A 19,927-nucleotide genomic window follows, 5' to 3' on the forward strand; every position below is an offset into this window, starting at 1 on the left:
CCGCTGTCACCAGCAGGGGGCAGCGCTTGGGGGGGGGGGGGAGGGACACTGGGCCATACTGGGGACACTGGTGGGGGGACACCAGGCCATGCTGGTGACACTGGAGGACACTGAGGGGACACCGGGCCATGCTGGTGACACTGTGCTGGTGACACCGGGCCGTGCTGGGGCCAGCGGTGTCCCCAGCCCCACAGGTGGCAGCTCTGAAAAGTGACCGTTGTTTATTGGAAGCAAATCCGGGGGTTTGGGGACAACACGGGGGTGGGGATCAGAGGGGACAGGGGGGACACGGGGACACCCCGGGGGGGCCCCGGCTAAAAACACCGACTTTAAAAAACACCAAAATCGGGGCCACCCCCCAACCCTGCCCCGGGGGTGGGGACAGGCTGGGGACACCCCCAGGGCAGGGAAGGGTCACCCTGTCCCCAGGGGGACCCGGGAGGGGACAGGGGACAGTCCGGGGTGTCTGTACAGATTGGGGAGGGGGCTTAGCTGCGGGGGGGGTCCCGCTCCTTGGGCTCGCTGTCCTCGGGGTACGCGTGCCACGTCAGCCGCTCCTCGTAGAACGCGATGACAATCTGGGGACACTTGAGGTTGGCCTCCTTGGCCAGCACCAGGTCAGCCTCGTCCGTGTCCTTCCTGCGGGGACACAGGGTCAGGGGACGGGCTGGGGACACGGGGACAAACTGGGGACACAAACTGGGGACATGGGGATAAACTGGGGTCACAAACCGGGGACACACTGGGGACAAGGGGATAAATTGGGGACACAAACTGGGGACACAAACTGGGGACAAAGAGACAAACTGGGGACACAGACAGGAACTGGGGACACAGGCAGGAACTGGGGGGTCGCAGGGGACAGCGAGGAGGTGGCCTCACCACTTCATGAGGAACATGAGGTCCCCGCAGGAGTCGGTGGCCCCAATGATCTTCTCGGGCTCCAGCCCCCGCTCGAAGCCGCGGGCGATGTCGTTGCTCTGGGGTTAAAGGGACGGTTTTGGGGGGAAAGGGAGGGTTTTGGGGAAAATGAGATTGGTTTGGGAAAAATGGGATTTTGGGGAGAGGAGAGGTCAGGGAAGGGTCCCAGCGTGGTGGCACTGGGGGCGTGACCCTGTGCCTGGCACTGTCCCCATCCCTGAATTCCCACGCCCATCCCCACGTCTCTGTCCCCTCCCCATGTCCCTGTCCCTATCCCCGTGTTCCTGTCCCCTCCCAGTGTCCCCCTGTCCCCGTGTCCCCTCTCACCTCCCTCTTCTTCTTGGCCCTGCCGTCCTCCCCGGGCAGTCCCTTGCGCTTGGCGCCCTCGGGGCGCTCGCGGGGCCGTGTCCCCTCGCTGTCCCTCATGTCCCTCATCCTGCGGTCCTTGCGCAGGAACTGCGAGATCAGCTCGGGGCAGTCCAGGTTCTTCTCGGGCTCCCACGTGTTGTGCTCCCTGGGGGACACACGGGGACACGGTCAGGGGACATCCAGGGACACCCGCACGTGTTGTGCTCCCTGGGGGACACGGTCAGGGGACACCTGGGGATACCCAGGGGACATCCAGGGAGACCCAGAGGCACCCAGGGGACATCCGGGGGCAGCTAGGGACATGGTCAGGAGACACCCAGGGACACGGACAGGAGACAGGGGACATCTGGGGACACTCAGGGGACACCCATGGACACGGTCAGGGGACACCCAGGGTGCTGTGTCCCCCCCCTGGGCCTGTCCCTGCTGTCACTCACAGGGTCAGGGGACACTCGGGTGACACCCAGGGTGCTGTGTCCCCCCCTGGGGCTGTCCCCACTGTCACTCACTCGGAGAAGCCCTTCCACTTGAGCAGGTACTCGGCCTGGCCCCTCACCACGCGCCGGTCCAGAACCTTCTCCACCACATACTCCTCCTCCTCCCCCGAGGACGAGCTGTCGGCTGCCCGCCGGCTCCTCCTGCCCATAGCGCAGCCACCGCTCTGGGGACAGGGACAGGGAATGGCACAGAATGTCACCATGGCACAGACAATGTCACCATGGCACAGGGAATGTCACCATACAGGGGCTGCTCCTGCCCACAGCACAGCAATGGGCACACGGTGCTGTCACCCAGGGGGGACAGGGGACAGCTCAGGGGGGGATTTGGGCTCATCTCAGGACCCCCAAAGGGAGATTTGAGGCTCCTGGAGCCCTTTAAAGGCGACATTGGAGCAACCTGGGGATCCCAGAGGGATTTGGGGACACCTGGGGACCCCCAAGGAGGGATTTGGGGTCATTTTGGGATCCCCAAAAGGGATTTGGGGTAATTTTAGGATCCCCAAAGGGAGATCCCAAGGAGGGAGCACAGGAGGGGCCGATTCCTAAAAACCAGCGGGGATTTAGGCACAAAGAAACAAGATTTGGGCTAAAAGCCCCTGAAAATCCCCAGAGAATTTAGGCAAAGCGAAACGGAATTTGGAATAAATCCCCTAAAACTGAGGAGGAATTTGAGAGCGAAGAAATGGAATTTGGGCTAAATCCCTTAAAAATGAGGACGATTAAAAAAAAGACGTTTTAAGAAAACCCCAGCTGGGGATTTTTCCCTCCCTCTAGGCAGGATTTTAGCGGATTTCTTTCTTCCAAACGGAGCCCCGGGAGGGACGCGGGGAATTCCTCGCTCCCGGCTGGAATTTCCTGCCGGATTGCCGGCGGGGTTTCGGGCGGGAACCAGGAGGTTCTGGGTGGATTCCTGAGGGAAAAGGGGCCGGTTTGGGTGGGAAAAGGCGATTTAGGGAAAGGAAAATGCACGGCGGAGCCCCCGGGGCGCCGGTCCCGGATCCCGCGCCCGGGAATCCTGAGGGAACAAAGGGAAGGCGCCGCGCTGAGGCCAAAAGCGCCTCTCCAGGGCTAAAAACCGCAGCTCTGAGGGAAAAGCCGACGGTGTGAGGCGGGAAAGTGCCGGTTTGAGGGGCACGCGGCGGTTTGAGGGCAGAAACCGCAATTTTGAGGTAAAAAGCCGCAGATTTGGGTTCAAAGCGCCGCTGAGGGGCCCGGTGCACGGGCCTGGGGGCAGGGCTAGAAGCGCGCCGCAGTACCCGATTGGTCAGAGCAGCCGCGCGCCCGCGCGGTGATTGGCTGAGCGCCCCGCAGGTCGCCACATCCCCGCCGAGCCACTATTGGGCGGTGAAACCGTCACTCCAAGCACGGCCCCGCCTTCACTGCGCCGCTATTGGTCCGCGCTCCTGTCAATCCATATTCCGCCCCGCCTCCCGCTCACTGATATTAACTACCGCCCCCGTCACTCCGCGCGTGGCTCCGCCTCCCGCCAGCATCCATTGGCCACCGCGCCTGCCCGTCACAGCGGCGGACCCGCCCCCGCGCTGCCGCCCATTCATCCGCCGCCCGCCGCCGGCGCTACCTGCGCGGGGAGCGGCTCCGGCGCGGGCCCGTCCGCCGCGGTTTGGCCGCCGCTCCGAGCTGCCGCCGCTCCGCGCTCCGCCCGCCAAAACCGCCCGCAGCGCGCAGGCGCCGCCGGCCGCGTTCCGCGCATGCGTCCGCCCGCCTTTCCCCCCTCCCCAGAGCCCGCCGCGATTGGCGCATGCGTTGCTCCGGGCGCACCTTGGGGCCGGCGGGCGTGCGGCCCCTTCTCGCCGCCGCCGGGAGTCGCCGCCGCCGCCGCCCCGCTCTGCGCCCGCCGCGCCGCGCTCGCCGAGCTGCGCTGGGCCCGCCGGCGGCCCAGCGGCTGAGCGACGGCCGCGCCCGCCAATGGGGACCGTCCCCCCGCGCGCCCGGCCAATGAGCGCCTAGCTGGGGGAGGGCCCTCCGCCTCTCCAACCAATCCGCGGCACGCCGGGGAGTCTCCGGGCCGGAGCGGGAAAAGCCGCGCGGGGCGTGGCGACAGCAATTCCCCCCAATCACCGCGCCGCGAGGGCGGGACATTCCTTGGATCAGCCAATCAGCGGCGGGACTGTGGGCGGAGCTAGTCCAGCCACCCAATGAGGCGGCGGCGCCGCGAGGCGTCAGCCAATGGGAGGCGGCGCGGGGGCCGTGAGGGCGGCGGGGGCGGCGGGGTGAGGCGGCGGCGCTCGCGTCGCTCGGCCCCTTTCCGTGTCGGCCCTCGCAGAGGGAGCATCGCGCGCTGCCGCCACCGCCCGGCCCGCCCCGCCCCGCGCCGCCGCCATGGCCAAGGCCGAGGTCAGCGCCCGCACCGCGGTCCCGCTCGCCCATCCGCGCGCGGTGGTTTTTTATCAATCCCGTGCGCCCGTCTGCCCCCCCTCAGCGCGCCGCCCCCGCCGCCGCCGCCTGGCGGGCCGCGGGAGCTCAGTGCGCCTGCGCGCCGCGCGCCCCCCCCTCCCCTCACCCGCGCAGGCGCCATTGGGGGGGTGGGGGGGGTCACACATAGGGCTCCCCCTCCCCCTCCCCTCCTTCATGATCCATTTTGGGGGGGGGTCCCACAGAGCCCCCCCCCATCCCCTCCCCCTCCCTCAGGCTCTATTTTGGGGGGGGTCCCACAGAGCTCCTCCCCCCCCCTCAGCATTTTGAGGGGGGGTCCCACAGAGCCTCCCCCTCTCTCAGGCTCCTTTTGGGAGGGGGTCCCACAGAGCCCCCCCCCCCCCCCCCATCCTCTTTCCCCCCCCTCCGTCCCCTTTCAGGCGCATGCGCGACCCCCCCTCACCCACCGCCCCCCCCTCCGGCCCGCGCTCGCTCCCGCGGCCACGTGCGCGTCCTTTGTGTCACCCGGGGTGGGGGGGGACACACGAATATGGGGAGGGGGACACGCGGGGGTCTGGGAAATAACGGGTGGGGAGGGGGGATTTTTGGGTTGGGGGGGATAAAATTTGGGGCGGGGGGGGGCTTGGGAGGGTTTAAAGTTAAAGTTGGGGGGCGAGGGAGTTCAAATTTAGGGTTGGAGGGTCAAAGGTAGGGGATGGGGGGGTTCAAATTAGGGGCTGGGGGCGCTGAGGGGACTGGAAGGCCCCAAAAATGGGGGTTGGAGGAGAGATTTGGGGGCCTGGGGTGTGGAAAAGTTGGGTTGGGGGGGGTTAAAATGTGGGTTATGGGAGTTTGGGAGGGTTCAGAATAAGGGTTGGGGGCTTTGTGGGGGTTAGGGAGTTGAAATTTAGGGTTATTTAGGGTTGGGGGGCTCAAAATTAGGGGATGGAGGAGTTGAGGGGACTGGTAGGCCCCAAAAATGGGGGTTGGAGGAGAGATTTGGGGGCCTGGGAGGTGCAGGAATTTGGGCTGGGGGCTGCTGGGGATCTGCTGGTGCCCCCAGATGGGAACTGGGGGTGCTCAAGGTTCAGGTGGCCCCAAACATTTGGGATGGGGGAGCTCGGGGTGGGTCCAGGAATGGGGTCCAGGGGGGGCTCAGGGGCCTGGTGGGGGAGATTTGTTGGGGGTGGGTTTGGGAGGTCTGGAGCTGGGGGACGGAGGCTCCCAGGAGGGATTTTTGGGTCCCAGGGATGATTTGGGGACGTCAGGACCTTCCTGGAGCTTTTGGGGGGCATTTTGGGGTGTGAGGAGCTACGAGGGGGGCTTCAGTGGGGATTTCTTTGGGTCCCAGGAGGGATTTTGGGGTGTCAGGTCCCCCAGAGCTGGCTGAGGCCCTTTTGGGGTTCCCCAGCCCCAACATGAGCAGTGTGAGGGGGTTTTGGGGGGGGATTTTGGTATTTCCCAGCCCCTCACCCTGTTTCAGGGGGTTTTGGTTTCCCCTGACCCCCACGATCTGTGTGAGGGGTTTTTGGGGTTCCCCTGACCCCCACGATCTGTGTGAGGGGTTTTGGGGTTCCCCTGACCCCCGTGATCTGTGTGAGGGGTTTTTGGGGTCCCCCTGACCCCCACGATCTGTGTGAGGGGTTTTTGGGGTTCCCCTGACCCCGTGCCTGTCCCGCAGTCCCCGAAGGAGCCGGAGCAGCTCCGCAAGCTCTTCATCGGGGGCCTGAGCTTCGAGACCACGGACGAGAGCCTGCGCAGCCACTTCGAGCAGTGGGGCACGCTCACCGACTGCGTGGTGAGGGCACCCCCGGAACGGGGCTGGGACACCGGAAACGGGGCTGGGACACCGGAAACGGGGCTGGGGTCACTGAAAATGGGGCTGGGATCCGTGAAACCAGCCCTGGGACCCAGATACAGGGCTGGGATCCCCGAAAATGGGGCCTGGGTCCCTGAAAGTGGGGCTGGGGTCACTGAAAGTGGGGCTGGGGTCACCGAAAATGGGGCTGGGATCACTGAAAATGGGGCTGGGACACCCGAAAACGGGGCTGGGACACCTGAAACGGGGCTGGGGTCACTGAAAATGGGGCTGGGGTCCCCTTCGAGCAGCGGGGCACGCTCACCAACTGCGTGGTGAGGGCGCCCCCAAAATGGTCTTGGGGTCCCTGAAAATGGGGCTGGGGTCTGTGAAACCAGGCCTGGCACCCAGAAACGGGGCTGGGACCCCCGAAAACGGGGCTGGGACCCCGAAAATGGGTCTGTCCCCATGTCCCCTGTGTCCCTGTGTCTGTCCCCAGGTGATGTGGGACCCCAACACGAAGCGCTCGCGGGGCTTTGGGATTGTCACATCCCTGTGTGTGTTCCTGTGTGTGTCCCCATGTCATTGTGTCCCTGTGTCTGTCCCCATGTCCCTGTGTCCCTGTGTCTGTCCCTGTGTCCCTGTGTCTGTCCCCGTGTCCCCGCTGTGTCCCTGCCCTGTCCCTGAGGTGTCCCTGTCCCCAGGTGATGCGGGACCCCAACACGAAGCGCTCGCGGGGCTTTGGGTTCGTCACCTACTCCTCGGTGGAGGAGGTCGATGCTGCCATGAACGCGCGGCCACACAAGGTGGATGGCAGAGTGGTGGAGCCCAAACGGGCCGTGTCCAGAGAGGTGAGGGGACACTGGGGACACTGAGGGGACAGGGCAGGGTGGTGGAGCCCAAACGGGCCGTGTCCAGAGAGGTGAGGGGACACTGGGGACATTGGGGACACTGAGGGGACAGGGCAGGGTGGTGGAGCCCACACGGGCCGTGTCCAGAGAGGTGAGGGGACACTGGGGACATGGGGTCGTGGTGGCCGTGCTGGGTGCTCCTGGCAGTGACACTGGGGACATGGACAGTGGCGGTGGCTGTGCCTGTTGGTGTCCCTAGGGACAGGGACAGGGACAGGGACAGTGGCCATGCCTGCTGCTTTGGGTGGTGTCCCTGGGGATAGGGATGGTGGCAGTGGCCGTTCTTGCTGGGTGGTGGCCTTGGGGACAGGGACAGTGGCCATGCCTGCTGCCTGTTGGTGTCCCCAGGGTCGGGGACAGGGACAGTGGCCATGCCTGCTGCTCATGGCAGTGGCCCTAGGGACAGGGACATTATCCATGCCTGTTCCAGGTGGTGGCCCTGGGGACGGGGACAGGGGTGGTGGCAGTGGCTGTGCCTGCAGGGTGGTGTTCTTGGGGACAGGGGTGGTGGCAGTGGCTGTGCCTGCAGGGTGGTGTGGCCCTGGGGCCAGGGGTGGTGGCAATGGCCATTCTTGCTGGGTGGTGGCCCTGGGGACAGGGGTGGTGGCAGTGGCTGTGCCTGCAGGGTGGTGGCCCTGGGGACGGGGCCAGGGGTGGTGGCAGTGGCTGTGCCTGCAGGGTGGTGTGGCCCTGGGGACGGGGCCAGGGGTGGTGGCAGTGGCTGTGCCTGCAGGGTGGTGTGGCCCTGGGGACGGGGCCAGGGGTGGTGGCAGTGGCTGTGCCTGCAGGGTGGTGGCCCTGGGGACAGGGCCAGGGGGGGTGGCAGTGGCTGTGCCTGCAGGGTGGTGGCCCTGGGGACAGGGCCAGGGGGGGTGGCAGTGCCAGGCCGGTGCCCGTGTCCCGCTGCCACCCTGTCCCCCGCAGGACTCGCAGCGGCCCGGGGCGCACCTGACGGTGAAGAAGATCTTCGTGGGCGGCATCAAGGAGGACACGGAGGAGCATCACCTGCGGGATTACTTCGGGCAGTACGGCAAGATCGAGGTCATCGAGATCATGACCGACCGCGGCAGCGGCAAAAAGCGCGGCTTCGCCTTCGTCACCTTCGACGACCACGACTCCGTGGACAAAATCGTCAGTGAGTGACACCGGGGACACTGGGGACACCTCGGGAGACAGGCTGGGGACACTGTGGGGACATTGGGGACACCTCGGGAGACAGGCTGGGGACACTGTGGGGACATTGGGGACACCTCGGGAGACAGGCTGGGGACACTGCGGACCCCTCAGGGGGACAGTGTGGGGATACCTGGGGGGGACAGCCCAGCTGGGGACAGCCTGGGGACACTGGGGAGGGGAGACAGCCCAACTGGGGACAGTGTGGGGACAGGAAAGCCCGGCTGGGGACAGCCTGGGGACACCAGGGGGAAGTGAGAACCTAGGGACACTGGGCAGGGTGACAAGCTGGAGAAATTGCAGAGAGATGGCAGCCTGGCTGAGGACAGCCTGGGGACACGGTGAGGGACATTCTGGGGACACTGAGGGACAGCGTGGGGACACGGTGAGGGACAGCGTGGGGACACCGTGAGGGACAGCCGGGGAACGGTGTGGTGACACTGGGGGGGTGACAGCCCAGCTGGGGACAGCGTGGGGCTCCCCTGGGTCGGTGCCAGCTCAGTGCCACCCCGCGGTGTCCCCGCAGTCCAGAAGTACCACACGGTGAACGGGCACAACTGCGAGGTGCGCAAGGCGCTGTCCAAGCAGGAGATGGCCAGCGCCTCGGCCGGCCAGCGAGGTGAGCGCCCGGCCCCGCCGCGCCCGGCCCGGCCCCGCCGCGGCCCCGTGCCACCCACCCGTGCCTAAGGCCGTGCCCCCCTCCCGCCCCCCCTCCTAGGCCGCAGCGGCTCCGGGAACTTCGGCGGCGGCGGCCGCGGCGGCTTCGGCGGCGGTGACAACTTCAGCCGCGGCGGCAACTTCGGCGGCCGTGGTGAGTGACGGCGTGGGGCGCACGGGGACACGGGGACAGGGCGCACGGGGGCACGGGCACCCCGCCGGGCTCCCCCCGGGCTCCGGGGCCCCAGCCCGGTTTGTTCTTTCCAGGTGGATTTGGCGGCGGCCGCGCCGGCGGGGATGGATTTAATGGATTTGGTGCTGACGGTAAGGCCAGGCTGGGTCTGAGCCTCGGGGCAATGCCAGGCCAGGCCCGAGTCCTGTGCTAGGCCAGGCCCCATCCTCGGGGGCAGCGCCAGGATGGGCTCCAGCCCTGGGCACAGCACCAGGCTGGGCCTGGGCCCTGCCACAGGCTGCAGGGACAGCACCGGCCCTGGGGCAGTGCCAGGCTGGGCCCCAGCCCTGGGGCAGTGCCGGCTGGGCCTGAGCCCTGTGCCAGGACACCCAGCCCCAGGGCAGCGCCAGGCCAGGCCCCAGCCCCAGGGCAGCACCAGGCTGGGCTCAGGCCCCAGGGGCAGCGCCAGGCCGGGCCTGAGCCCTGTGCCAGCACACCCAGCCCCAGGGCAGTGCCAAGCTGGGCCCCAGGGCAGCGCCAGGCTGGGCTCAGGCCCCGCTCCGGGACACCCAGCCCCAGGGCAGCGCCAGGCCGGGCTCAGGCCCCAGGGCAGCGCCAGGCTGGGCTCAGGCCCCGCTCCAGGACACCCAGCCCCAGGGCAGCGCCAGGCCGGGCTCAGGCCCCAGGGCAGCGCCAGGCCGGGCTCAGGCCCCAGGGCAGCGCCAGGCCGGGCTCAGGCCCCAGGGCAGCGCCAGGCCAGCTCTGAGCCCCGGGGCCACGCCAGGACAGCCGGCCCCAGCAGCCACGCAGCCCGTGCCCTCCCGTGCCCTCCGTGCCCTCCGTGCCCACCGCAGCCCTGCGCCGCTGCCGTGCCCTCCCCTCTCCAACCCCTTTCCCTGCCCTTTCCCCCAGGTTACGGCGGCGGCGGCGGCCCCGGGTACTCGGGGGGCAGCCGCGGCTACGGCGGCAGCGGCTCCTACGATGGCTACAACAACGGCGGCGGCGGCTTCGGCGGCGGCAGCGGCGGGCGGCGGCCGGCACGGGGCCCCGCGCTGGCCGTGCGCAACGGGCTGGCCGAGGCGGGCACAGGTGGGACCGGGGACGCCCGGCACGGCCGCTGGCACCGCCCCGCACCCGGGGCTACGGGGAGGCATCGCCGAGGGGTTTGGGGGCTCGGGGAAAGGGTCCTGGAGGATTTGGGAGCTCATGGATGGGATCCTGGAGATCACAGGGCTTTGGGATTTCAGGGAACCCATCCTGGATATCACCAGGGGGTTTGGGAACTCAAGGAAAGGATCATAGGGGTTTGGGATTTCAGGGAAGGGATCCTGGAGATCACAGGGGGGTTTGGGATCCCTGGGAACCCATCCTGGAGATCACGGGCTGGGGAGCTCAGGGAAAGGATCACAGGGGTTTGAGATTTTAGGGAACCCACCCCAGAGCACAGGGGGGTTTGGGATCCCTGGGAACCCGTCCTGGAGATCACAGGGGTTTGGGACCTTAGAGAAGGGATCACAGGGGTTTGGGATCCCTGGGAACCCGTCCTGGAGATCACAGGGGTTTGGGATCTTAGAGAAGGGATCACAGGGGTTTGGGATCCCTGGGAACCCGTCCTGGAGATCACAGGGGTTTGGGACCTTAGAGAAGGGATCACAGGGGTTTGGGATCCCTGGGAACCCGTCCTGGAGATCACAGGGGTTGGGGAGCTCAGGGAAAGGGTCACAGGGGTTTGAGATTTTAGGGAACCCACCCCAGAGCACAGGGGGCTTTGGGATCTCAAGGAATTCATCCTGGGGATCACGCAGGGCTTGGGATCCCAGTTAAAGCCCCCGGGGCTCCGGTTAAACCATCCCAGAGCGGTGGGGATCCCAATTCCCCGCCCCGGATCTCCTAAATCCCCCAATCACGGGGCACCCCCGGGTGCTGGGTGTCCCCCTGACCCCTGGTGTCCCCTGGTGTCCCCCTGACCCCGCTGTCCCCCCCCAGGCAGCAATTTCGGGGGCGGGGGCAGCTACAACGACTTCGGCAGCTACAACAACCAGGCCTCGAGCTTCGGGCCCATGAAGGGCGGCAGCTTCGGGGGGCGCAGCTCGGGGCCCTACGGCGGCGGTGAGTGCCCAAAATCCCACCAGGGAACCCAAAAATCACCTGGGGAACCCCAAAAATCACCTGGGGGACCCCAAAATATCCTAAATGTACTGGGGCAGCTTCGGGGGGCGCAGCTCGGGGCCCTACGGCGGCGGTGAGTGCCCAAAATCCCACCAGGGAACCCAAAAATCACCTGGGGGACCCCAAAATATCCTAAATGTCCTGGGGCAGCTTCGGGGGGCACAGCTCGGGGCCCTATGGCAGCGGTGAGTGCCCCAAAAATCCCACCTGGGAACCCCGAAAATCTCCTGGGGAACCCCAAAAACCACCTGGGGACCCCAAAAACCACCTGGGGAACCCCAAAATTCACCCAAGGAATCCCAGAAATCACCTGGGCGACTCCAAAAATCACCTGGGGAATCCCAGAAATCACCTGGGGGAACCCCAAAAATCACCTGGGGGAGCTTAAAATGTATTGGGGTGGCCTTAAAATAACCTGGGGGGGCCTCGAGATGTGCTGGGAAGGCCCCAAAATAAACTGGGGAGATCCCAAAGTGTCCTGGTGGGGGTCCTGTGTCACTGGGGGGTCCCCAAGTGTGTCCCCCCCCCATTTTTGGGTGTCCCTAAATCCCCTGTGGCTCCACAGGCGGCTACGGCAGCTCCAGCGGCGGCGGCAGCTACGGAGGAGGGAGGAGGTTTTAACGGCCAGGTGAGGAAAAATGGGGGGAAAAACGGGGAAAATGGGTGGGGAGAATACGGGAAAAGGGTGGGAAAAATCGGGGAAAATACGGGAAGAGAATTGAGGGAAAAAACAAGGGAAAGGTGAAGGAAAAGAGAAAATTGGGGAGGAAGGTTCGGGGAGAAAAGTGGGAAAAGGGGAGGGAAAATATGAAGTGGGAAAAGTAGGAAAAAGGATGGGAATCGGGGAAAAGGGTGGGAAGGGGTGGAGGTGGGAATTGCAGTGGGATCGGGGCAGGGATGGGGCTGGAATTGGGGCCAGGATCAGAATCGGGGTTGGGGCAGGGAACAGGGAAGGGATCAAGGCAGGGATGGAGCGGGGTCGGGACAGGGATCAGAGCAGGGTCAGGGCTGGGATCTGGGCAGGATCAGAGCAGGGTCAGGGCTGGGATCAGAGCAGGATCAGAGCAGGGTCAGGGCTGGGATCTGGGCAGGATCAGAGCAGGGTCAGGGCTGGGATCTGGGCAGGATCAGAGCAGGGTCAGGGCTGGGATCTGGGCAGGAGCAGGGCAGGGTCAGGGCTGGGATTGGGGCAGGATCAGAGCAGGGTCAGAGCTGGGATCAAGGCAGGGATGGAGCGGGGTCGGGACAGGGATCAGAGCAGGATCAGAGCGGGGTCAGTGCAGGGTCAGGGTTGGGATCAGGGCAGGGATCAGAGCAGGATCAGAGCAGGATCAGAGCTGGGATTGGGGCAGGATCAGAGCAGGGTCAGGGCTGGGATCAGAGCAGGGTCAGGGCAGGATTGGGGTGGGGATCGGGGCTGGGCCTGGGGCTCTGCCCCTCCCGGAGGCCCCAGCACTGGAGCCACTCCTGATCCCAATCCCAGCCCTGACCCAGACCCTGAGCCTGCCCCAATCCTGATCCTGACCCAGACCCTGAGCCTGCCCCAATCCTGATCCTGACCCAGACCCTGAGCCTGCCCCAATCCCAGCCCTGATCCAGACCCTGAGCCTGCCCCAATCCCGATCCTGACCCAGACCCTGAGCCTGCCCCAATCCCAGCCCTGATCCAGACCCTGAGCCTGCCCCAATCCCGATCCTGACCCTGCCCCACTCCCAGTCTCAATCCTGATCCCGATCCTCACCTTGCCCCAGCCCCAAGTCCCAGCCTTGACCCTGCCCCAGTCCTGATCCCAGTCCTGATCCTTATCCTGAGCCTGATCTTGCCCCAGTCCTGATCCCAATCCTGATCCTGATCCCGATTCCAACCCTAGTCCCAGTCCTGACCCTGCCCCACTCACAGTCCCAACCCTGATCCCAATCCCAACCCTGATCTGATCCTGCCCTGATCTGATCCTGCCCTGATCCTGATCCCAGTCCCAGCCCTGATCTGATCCTGCCCTGATCTGATCCTGCCCCAACCCTGATCCCAGTCCCAGCCCTGATCTGATCCTGCCCCGATCCTGATCCCAATCCCAGCCCTGATCTGGTCCTGCCCTGATCCCAACCCCAATCCTGCCCCAGTCCCGATCCCGACCCTGACCGTGTCCGTCTGTCCCGCAGGAGCCGGAGCTGGGCGGGAGCTGGGGCTGCCCCTGGAGCCAGCGCGGGGCCGGGCCGAGCCCCCGGGACCCCCGGGACCCCTGGGACCCCTGGGACCCCCCCAGGACCCCCGGGCTGGCCGTGCCCAGGTCCCCCCGCAGTTCCCGAGGAGCGGCCGCAGTTCCCCGCTGTGTCCTGTACCCCCCCCCCCCCTCAATAAATGTCTCTTGGGTTTTTTTTTTAATTATTTTTTAATTATTATTGTTCATTTTAGAGGCAGGGCGGCTGCTCTCCTCCTGATTGGTCGCTGCAGCTGTCAGTCACAGCCTGGCTCCGCCCTCTCACCCTTCCTCTGTTGTCACCCTGGGTGTCCCCAGAGGGTCCCTGGGTGTCCCCAAGTGTCCCCAGGGTGTCCCTGGGTGTCCCCACCCCCCTGTCACTAATTGCCACCGTTCCCTTTTGTAGGAGCCGCCGGGTGTCCCCGGGAGAGGAGCCCGCAGAGGTGAGCGTGGGGACACCTGGGGACATTTGGGGACAGCCCCGGCCGGGCCACCCCCCCCAGCCCCGTCCCCACGCCCACGGGACGCCTGCGGTGTCCCCAGTAAAAGGGACATGACAGGGACCCCCCCCCCCGGTGCCCCCAATAAAAGGGTATTTTTGTACCTGTGTCCCGTGTGTGGGGACAGGGAGGGACATGGGGACACCGTGGGGACAGGATGGCCATGGAGGGGACAGGGACATGACAGGGACATGGACACCGTGGGGACAGAGACACCCACCGTGGGGACAGGGACGCCGTGGGGACAAAGCAGCCATGGAGGGAACAGAGATGGGGACAGGAATTGAGGGGATGGAGGGGACAGGGACAGGAGGGTGGGGGACATCATTTTGGGGTGGGGGACACCGATTTTGAGATCCCAGAGGGAGCAAAGGCCACGTGTGACCCGGAGGGGACAGGGCCAGCAGGTGACGGCGGGAATGTGGCACCCGGGGGTGGCAGGAGCTAGGATGTGTCACCAGGATTTGTCACCCCTGGGGTGTGTCACCATCCCTGAGCACCTCCCAGCCCTGAGGGGACAGCAGCAGGAGGTGACAGGAATGTGTCCCCGCGGGGCACTGAGATCACAGCAGGCAGGGCTGGCAGGGTGGGAGGTGACGCTGCTCATGTCCCCACCCGTGTCCCCAATGTCCCCTCCATGTCCCCAACAGCTGGGAGGGGACGCTGCCCGTGTCCCTGTCCCCGATGTCCCCTCCATGTTCCAAACCCCCCGATGCCCCCAACGTTCCCAATCCCTCAATGTCCCCAATTGTCCCAAATCGCCCCCAATTGTCCCCAATGTCCCCCCATGACCCCGAGTGACCAAAGGGCAGGCGAGGCCCCGCCCACAGAAGGCGTAGCCATGAGAGGGGCGTGACTAACAGCGAAATTATGCTCTTCCGGTCACGTGCTCACCAAACAAGCCAATCATAGCCCGGGCCAGGCAAGGGGGTGACGTCAGCGCTTCCTCGGTCACTATGGCAACTGCACCGCCCCCTCCGCTTCCGGGAGCGCCGTGCCGGGGTGATTGACAGCTGGCTCCTCCAATCACCGCCAGTCTGCGGAAGCGCGGGAAAGATTGGCCCGCCCACCGCGCGGGAGCGCGCGGCGATTGGCGGGATTGAGGCGGAGTTGGGCCAATCAACCCGGAGGGGTCGGGGCTACGGGAATGATTGGCAGGCGAGCAGCCAATCAGCGGCCGTCGCTCTTCCGGCTCCACGTCGGCAGCGGCGGAGGCAAAATGGAGGCGCTGGTGCTGGTGAGGGCCGGGGGGAACTGGGGGGGACTGGGAGGAACTGGAGGGAACTGGGATGGACTGGGGGAAACTGGGATGGACTGGGATGGACTGGGGGGAACTGGGAGGGGATGGGATGGACTGGGGGGAACTGGGATGGACTGAGGGGAACTGGGATGAACTGGGGGGAATTGGGAGGGACTGGGAGGTGACACATTTCTGGGTGCCCAGGTCGGGGTTCTGTCCTACACTGGGATGTGGCTCTGGGCAGTCAGGGACACTGGGGACAGTTTGGTGACAGTTTAGTGGCAGTTTTGGTGGCACTGGTGACATTTCTGGGTGCCCAGGTCGGGGTTCTGTCCTACACTGGGCTGTGGCTCTGGGCAGTCAGTGCATCACAGAACTTGGTCCTGGGGACCCCCAGCGACACCGGGGGGGACACGGGGGACGGGCCATGGTGACGGGGACAGGGGGACACAGGGACCCCCAGCAGTGCCGTGACCCCGGCACAGCCTCCCCGGTGTCCCTGGTGCTGGGGCCACGGCCGGCCCTGTCCCAGGGGTTGTGTCCCTGTCACCGTCCCCGTCCCCAGGAGCCGTCCCTGTACACGGTCAAGGCCATCATCATCCTGGACAACGACGGCGAGCGGCTCTTCGCCAAGGTGGGGACACCTGGGGACACCTGGGGACACTGCCCTGAGGGGGCTGTGGCTCTGGGAGGGCACAGGGCGGGTGGCCCAGGTGCCAGGGCTTGGCGATGTCCCTGTCCCGTGTCCCTGATGTCCCTGCTGCTGATGTCCCCAATGTCCTTGATGATGTCCCCAACTCTGTCCCCGATGTCCCAGTACTACGATGACACGTACCCCAGCGTGAAGGAGCAGCGCGCCTTCGAGAAAAACATCTTCAGCAAGACACACCGCAGTGACAGTGAGTGACACTGGGGACACTGAGGGGACACGGGGACACTGAGGGGACACGGACACACAGAACATCTTCAGCAAGACACACCGCAGTGACAGTGAGTGACACTGGGGACACTGAGGGGACACGGGGACACTGCTGAGGGGACACAGGGACACAGAACATCTTCAGCAAGACACACCGCAGTGACAGTGAGTGACAGTGGGGACAATGAGGGGACACGGGGACACTGCTGAGGGGACACGGGGACACAGAACATCTTCAGCAAGACACACCGCAGTGACAGTGAGTGATAGTGGGGACACTGAGGGGACATGGGGACACTGAGGGGACACGGACACACAGAACATCTTCAGCAAGACACACCGCAGTGACAGTGAGTGACAGTGGGGACAATGAAGGACACACAGGTGACACAGGTGTCCCCATCCCCGGGTGAGATCGCGCTGCTGGACGGGCTGACCGTGGTGTACAGGGGACACAGGGGTGGCACAGGGGTGGCATACAGGTGACACAGGTGGCATACAGGTGACACAGGTGGCATACAGGTGACATACAGGTGACACAGGTGACACAGGTGACACAGGTGACGCTGTCCCCAGGTGAGATCGCGCTGCTGGACGGGCTGACCGTGGTGTACAAGAGCAGCATCGACCTGTACTGCTGTGTCATCGGGAGCGCCACCCAGAACGAGGTGGGGACACGGGGGTGGTGACCCTGGGGACATGGGGACAGGGTGGGGGCACAAGGACACCCAGGGCTGCTGGGGGACCCTGGGGTGGCAGAGGGGACACTGCCCGTGACCCCGTGTGACCCTGCTGCCCCTCTGTCTGTCCCTCTGTCTGTCCCTCTGTCTGTCCCTCTGTCTGTCCGTGTGTCCCCAGCTGATGCTCACGGCCGTGCTCAACTGCCTGTTCGACTCGCTGAGCCAAATGCTGAGGTAGGGACACCTGGGGACACCTGGGGACACACCTGGGGGTGTTGGTGTCCCCAAAGGGCTCTGGGGGGGTTTGGGGGAGCCTGGAGGGGGGGATCCCTTGTCTGGGGTGTCCCCTGGGTGTCCTCTGGTGCCAACCCTGTCCCCTGGGTGTCCCCTGGGTGTCCCCAGGAAGAACGTGGAGCGCCGGGCGCTGCTGGACAACATGGAGGGGCTGTTCCTGGCCGTGGACGAGATCGTGGACGGAGGGTGGGGCTGTCACCCCCTGTCACCCCCGTGACCTCTGTCACCTCCCCTGTCACCCCCCTGTCACCCCTGTCACCCCCCTGTCACCCCCCTGTCACTTCCTTGTCACCCTCCCAGTCACCTCCCTGTCACCCCCCTGTCACCCCCCTGTCACCCCCGTGACCTCTGTCACCTCCCCTGTCACCCCTGTCACCCCCCTGTCACCTCCCTGTCACCCCACTGTCACCTCTCCTTGGGGTCTGTCACCCCCCAGTGCTGAGGTGTCCCCATGTCCCCATGTCCGTCTGTCCCCATGTCCCCCTGTCCCTCTCTCTCCCCTGTCCCTCTGTCCCCCTGTTCCCATGTCCCCATGTGCCCCTGTCCCTCTCTCGTGTCCCCGTGTCCGTCTGTCCCCATGTCCCCCTGTCCCTCTCTCTCCCCTGTCCCTCTGTCCCTGTGTCCCCCTGTCCCCATGTCCGTGTGTCCGTCTGTCCCCTCAGGGTGATCCTGGAGAGCGACCCCCAGCAAGTCGTGCACCGCGTGGCCGTGCGGGTACGGGGCTGGGCCGGGGGGGTTTGGGGTTGTTCTGGGGGTGTTTGGGGTTGTTTTGGGTTTTTGGGGGTCTCAGGGGTTTTTGGGGTGTTTTGGGACATTTGGGGTTTTTGGGAGGATTTGGGGTTTTTGGGGGGTTTTGGGGGCTTTTGGGGTGATTTGGGGTTTTTGGGAGGTTTTGGGTTTTTTCTGGGGGGTTTTTGGGGGTCTCAGGGGTCTGGGGGGCACCTCAGGGGGGTCCTGGGTGCCCCCCCTGCCCCAGGCACCCACTGTCCCCCCTGTCCCCCCCTGTCCCCCCCTGTCCCCGCTGCCACAGGGCGAGGACGTGCCCCTGACGGAGCAGACGGTGTCACAGGTACGGCCCCAAAAAACCCCTGGGACCCCCCTGAAAACCCCCTGAGACTCCCCAAAATCCCTGGGAACCCCCCAAAAATCCCTGAGCCTCCTCAAAATCCCCTGGGACCCCCTCCAAAAACCCTTGAGACCCCCCCCCAAAAAAAAAAAACCCTGGGTCCCCCCAAAACCCCTGGGTCCCCCAAACACCTCCTGGGACCCCCCCAAAACCCCTGGGTTCCCCCCCCAAAAAATCTCCTGAGCAATCCCTGGGACCCCCCCCCCAAACCCTTCCTAGGACCCCTTTGGGCCCCCCAAAACCCCCCTGGGCCTCCTCCAGGACCCTCCCCAAAAAACCTCCTGGGCCCCCCCAAACCTCCCAGGGGTGTCCCCAAGGGTGTCCCCAGGTGTCCCCAAGGGTGTCCCCAGGTGTGCCCAGGTGTCCCCAGGTGTGTGTCCAGGTGTGTCCCCAGGGGTGTCCCCAGGTGTGTCCCCAGGGGTGTCCCCAAGGGTGTCCCCAGGGGTGTCCCCAAGGGTGTCCCCAGGTGTGCCCAGGTGTCCCCCCCACCCGTGTGTCCCCCCCAGGTGCTGCAGTCGGCGAAGGAGCAGATCAAGTGGTCCCTGCTGCGTTAGGGGGACCCCCCGAACCCTCCTGGAACCCCCCAAAACCTCCTGGGACCCCCCCCGGGCCCCCCCAAACCTCCTGGGCCCCCCCCGTGCCCCCCAACACGCCGGTGCCCCCCCCACGCCGTGTGCTGCTGCTCTGTGCCCGCGCCGCCCCGGGGATTTTGGGGGGGATTTTGGGGGGGATTTTGGGGGGGATTTTGGGGGGTTTAGGGGCCTTTAGGGTTCCCCCCCCCAACAAGGGGGTGTCCCTGGGGTGTCCCCAACCTGCCTGGGGGGACACAAGGGACACAAAAGGGGGGGGCAGAGCTGGGCATGGGACCCCCCTGGGGACCCCAAGATCCACCTGGGGACCCCAAAACTCAGCCAGGACCCACGTGGGGACCCCAAGATCCACCTGGGGATCCCCAAACGCCCCTGGGGACCCCACAATCCGTTTCTGAGCGCCCCCCAACAGCCGAGGGCCGGAGTCAAACCCGGTCGTTTATTGGGGTGAAGCGGGGGGGGGGGACACGGGGGGGACAGGCTGGGGGGGGCAGGGGGCCCCCCCAAACCCCCCCCGCCCGCTATTGCTTTGCTGAGTCACAGTTTCACTGGGGGGGGCCCCAAAATTGGGGAGGGGTCAGTGCTGGGGGGGGGGCCCAAAATTGGGGTTCAGTGCCGGGGGGGACCCAAAAATGGGGGGGCGGGGTCAGTGCCAGTCGGGGGGGGGTCAGTGCAAGGTTTGGGGGGGCTCTGGTGATAACGGGGGGGGCACAGTGATAGTGGGGGGACTGTGAGGGGGGGGTGCAGGATTTTGGGGGGGTCACAGTGATGGGGGGGTCCGGGATTTTTTTTTGGGGGGGGGTCACAGTGATGGGGGGGTCCGGCAATTTTGGGGTGGGGGGGGTCACAGTGATGGGGGGGTGCAGGAATTTGGGGTGGGGGGGTCACAGTGCTGGGGGGGTTGCAGGATTTTTTTGGGGGGTGCAGGATTTTTTGGGGGGGGGGTCACAGTGCTGGGAGGGGTTTCAGGATTTTGGGGGGGGGGGGATGCAGGATTTTGGGGAGGGGGGGGCACAGTGCTTGTGGGGCTGTACCATGTATGGGGGGGGGGGGTTGTTATTTACAGGGGGGGTGCCCCGGCCCCCCCCGCGTTATTGCAATGGGCTGGGCCCGGAGGGGGGGGGGGGCCTTGGGGGGGGCGATTTTTGGGGCTCCCCCCGGGGCTGTGCGGGGCTCGGTGCCCTCAGTGCAAGAGGTCATGGCTTGGGGGGGCCCGGGGGGGTCCCGGGTGCATTTGGGGGGCCCGGGGGGGTCCCGGGTGGATTTGGGGGGGTCCCGGGTGCATTTGGGGGGGTCCCGGGTGGATTTGGGGGGCCCGGGGGGGTCCCGGGTGCATTT

At 65.8% G+C, this 19,927-nt stretch overlaps 3 protein-coding genes across 5 annotated transcripts; 2 read left to right on the plus strand and 1 right to left on the minus strand.

Annotated features, from left to right (window-relative positions):
* Window positions 1-204: 204 nt before the first annotated feature.
* Window positions 205-3,699, minus strand: CBX5 (chromobox 5). 2 transcript variants are annotated; one of them, XM_066567627.1, is made up of 5 exons: window positions 3,570-3,699; window positions 1,800-1,951; window positions 1,249-1,435; window positions 883-980; window positions 205-639 (listed from the first exon to the last, which is right to left on the minus strand). In XM_066567627.1, the coding sequence occupies exons 2-5, from the start codon at window positions 1,934-1,936 to the stop codon at window positions 489-491; spliced, it is 573 nt and encodes a 190-aa protein (XP_066423724.1). In that variant the 5' UTR covers window positions 1,937-1,951; window positions 3,570-3,699; the 3' UTR covers window positions 205-488. The 2 variants fall into 2 exon arrangements, with proteins under 2 accessions (XP_066423724.1, XP_066423725.1); XM_066567628.1 differs by lacking the exon at window positions 3,570-3,699 and adding an exon at window positions 3,370-3,476.
* Window positions 3,700-4,034: 335 nt separating this feature from the next.
* Window positions 4,035-13,316, plus strand: HNRNPA1 (heterogeneous nuclear ribonucleoprotein A1). 2 transcript variants are annotated; one of them, XM_066567610.1, is made up of 11 exons: window positions 4,035-4,145; window positions 5,845-5,961; window positions 6,666-6,812; window positions 7,797-8,007; window positions 8,572-8,664; window positions 8,764-8,856; window positions 8,970-9,026; window positions 9,787-9,963; window positions 10,861-10,983; window positions 11,609-11,671; window positions 13,203-13,316. In XM_066567610.1, exons 1-10 carry the CDS (start codon window positions 4,131-4,133, stop codon window positions 11,662-11,664), a joined length of 1,089 nt encoding a protein of 362 aa, XP_066423707.1. In that variant the 5' UTR covers window positions 4,035-4,130; the 3' UTR covers window positions 11,665-11,671; window positions 13,203-13,316. The 2 variants fall into 2 exon arrangements, with proteins under 2 accessions (XP_066423707.1, XP_066423708.1); XM_066567611.1 differs by lacking the exon at window positions 8,970-9,026.
* A 1,581-nt stretch (window positions 13,317-14,897) lies between these two features.
* On the plus strand, window positions 14,898-18,628 carry COPZ1 (COPI coat complex subunit zeta 1). Its single transcript, XM_066567612.1, has 9 exons — window positions 14,898-14,977; window positions 15,546-15,614; window positions 15,798-15,879; window positions 16,476-16,567; window positions 16,758-16,813; window positions 16,982-17,059; window positions 17,536-17,587; window positions 17,904-17,942; window positions 18,506-18,628. The coding sequence occupies exons 1-9, from the start codon at window positions 14,960-14,962 to the stop codon at window positions 18,551-18,553; spliced, it is 534 nt and encodes a 177-aa protein (XP_066423709.1). The 5' UTR covers window positions 14,898-14,959; the 3' UTR covers window positions 18,554-18,628.
* The last annotated feature ends 1,299 nt before the right edge of the window (window positions 18,629-19,927 follow it).

Source organism: Molothrus aeneus, chromosome 30 (assembly GCF_037042795.1).
Source record: "Molothrus aeneus isolate 106 chromosome 30, BPBGC_Maene_1.0, whole genome shotgun sequence".
Taxonomy (NCBI): Eukaryota; Metazoa; Chordata; class Aves; order Passeriformes; family Icteridae; genus Molothrus; species Molothrus aeneus.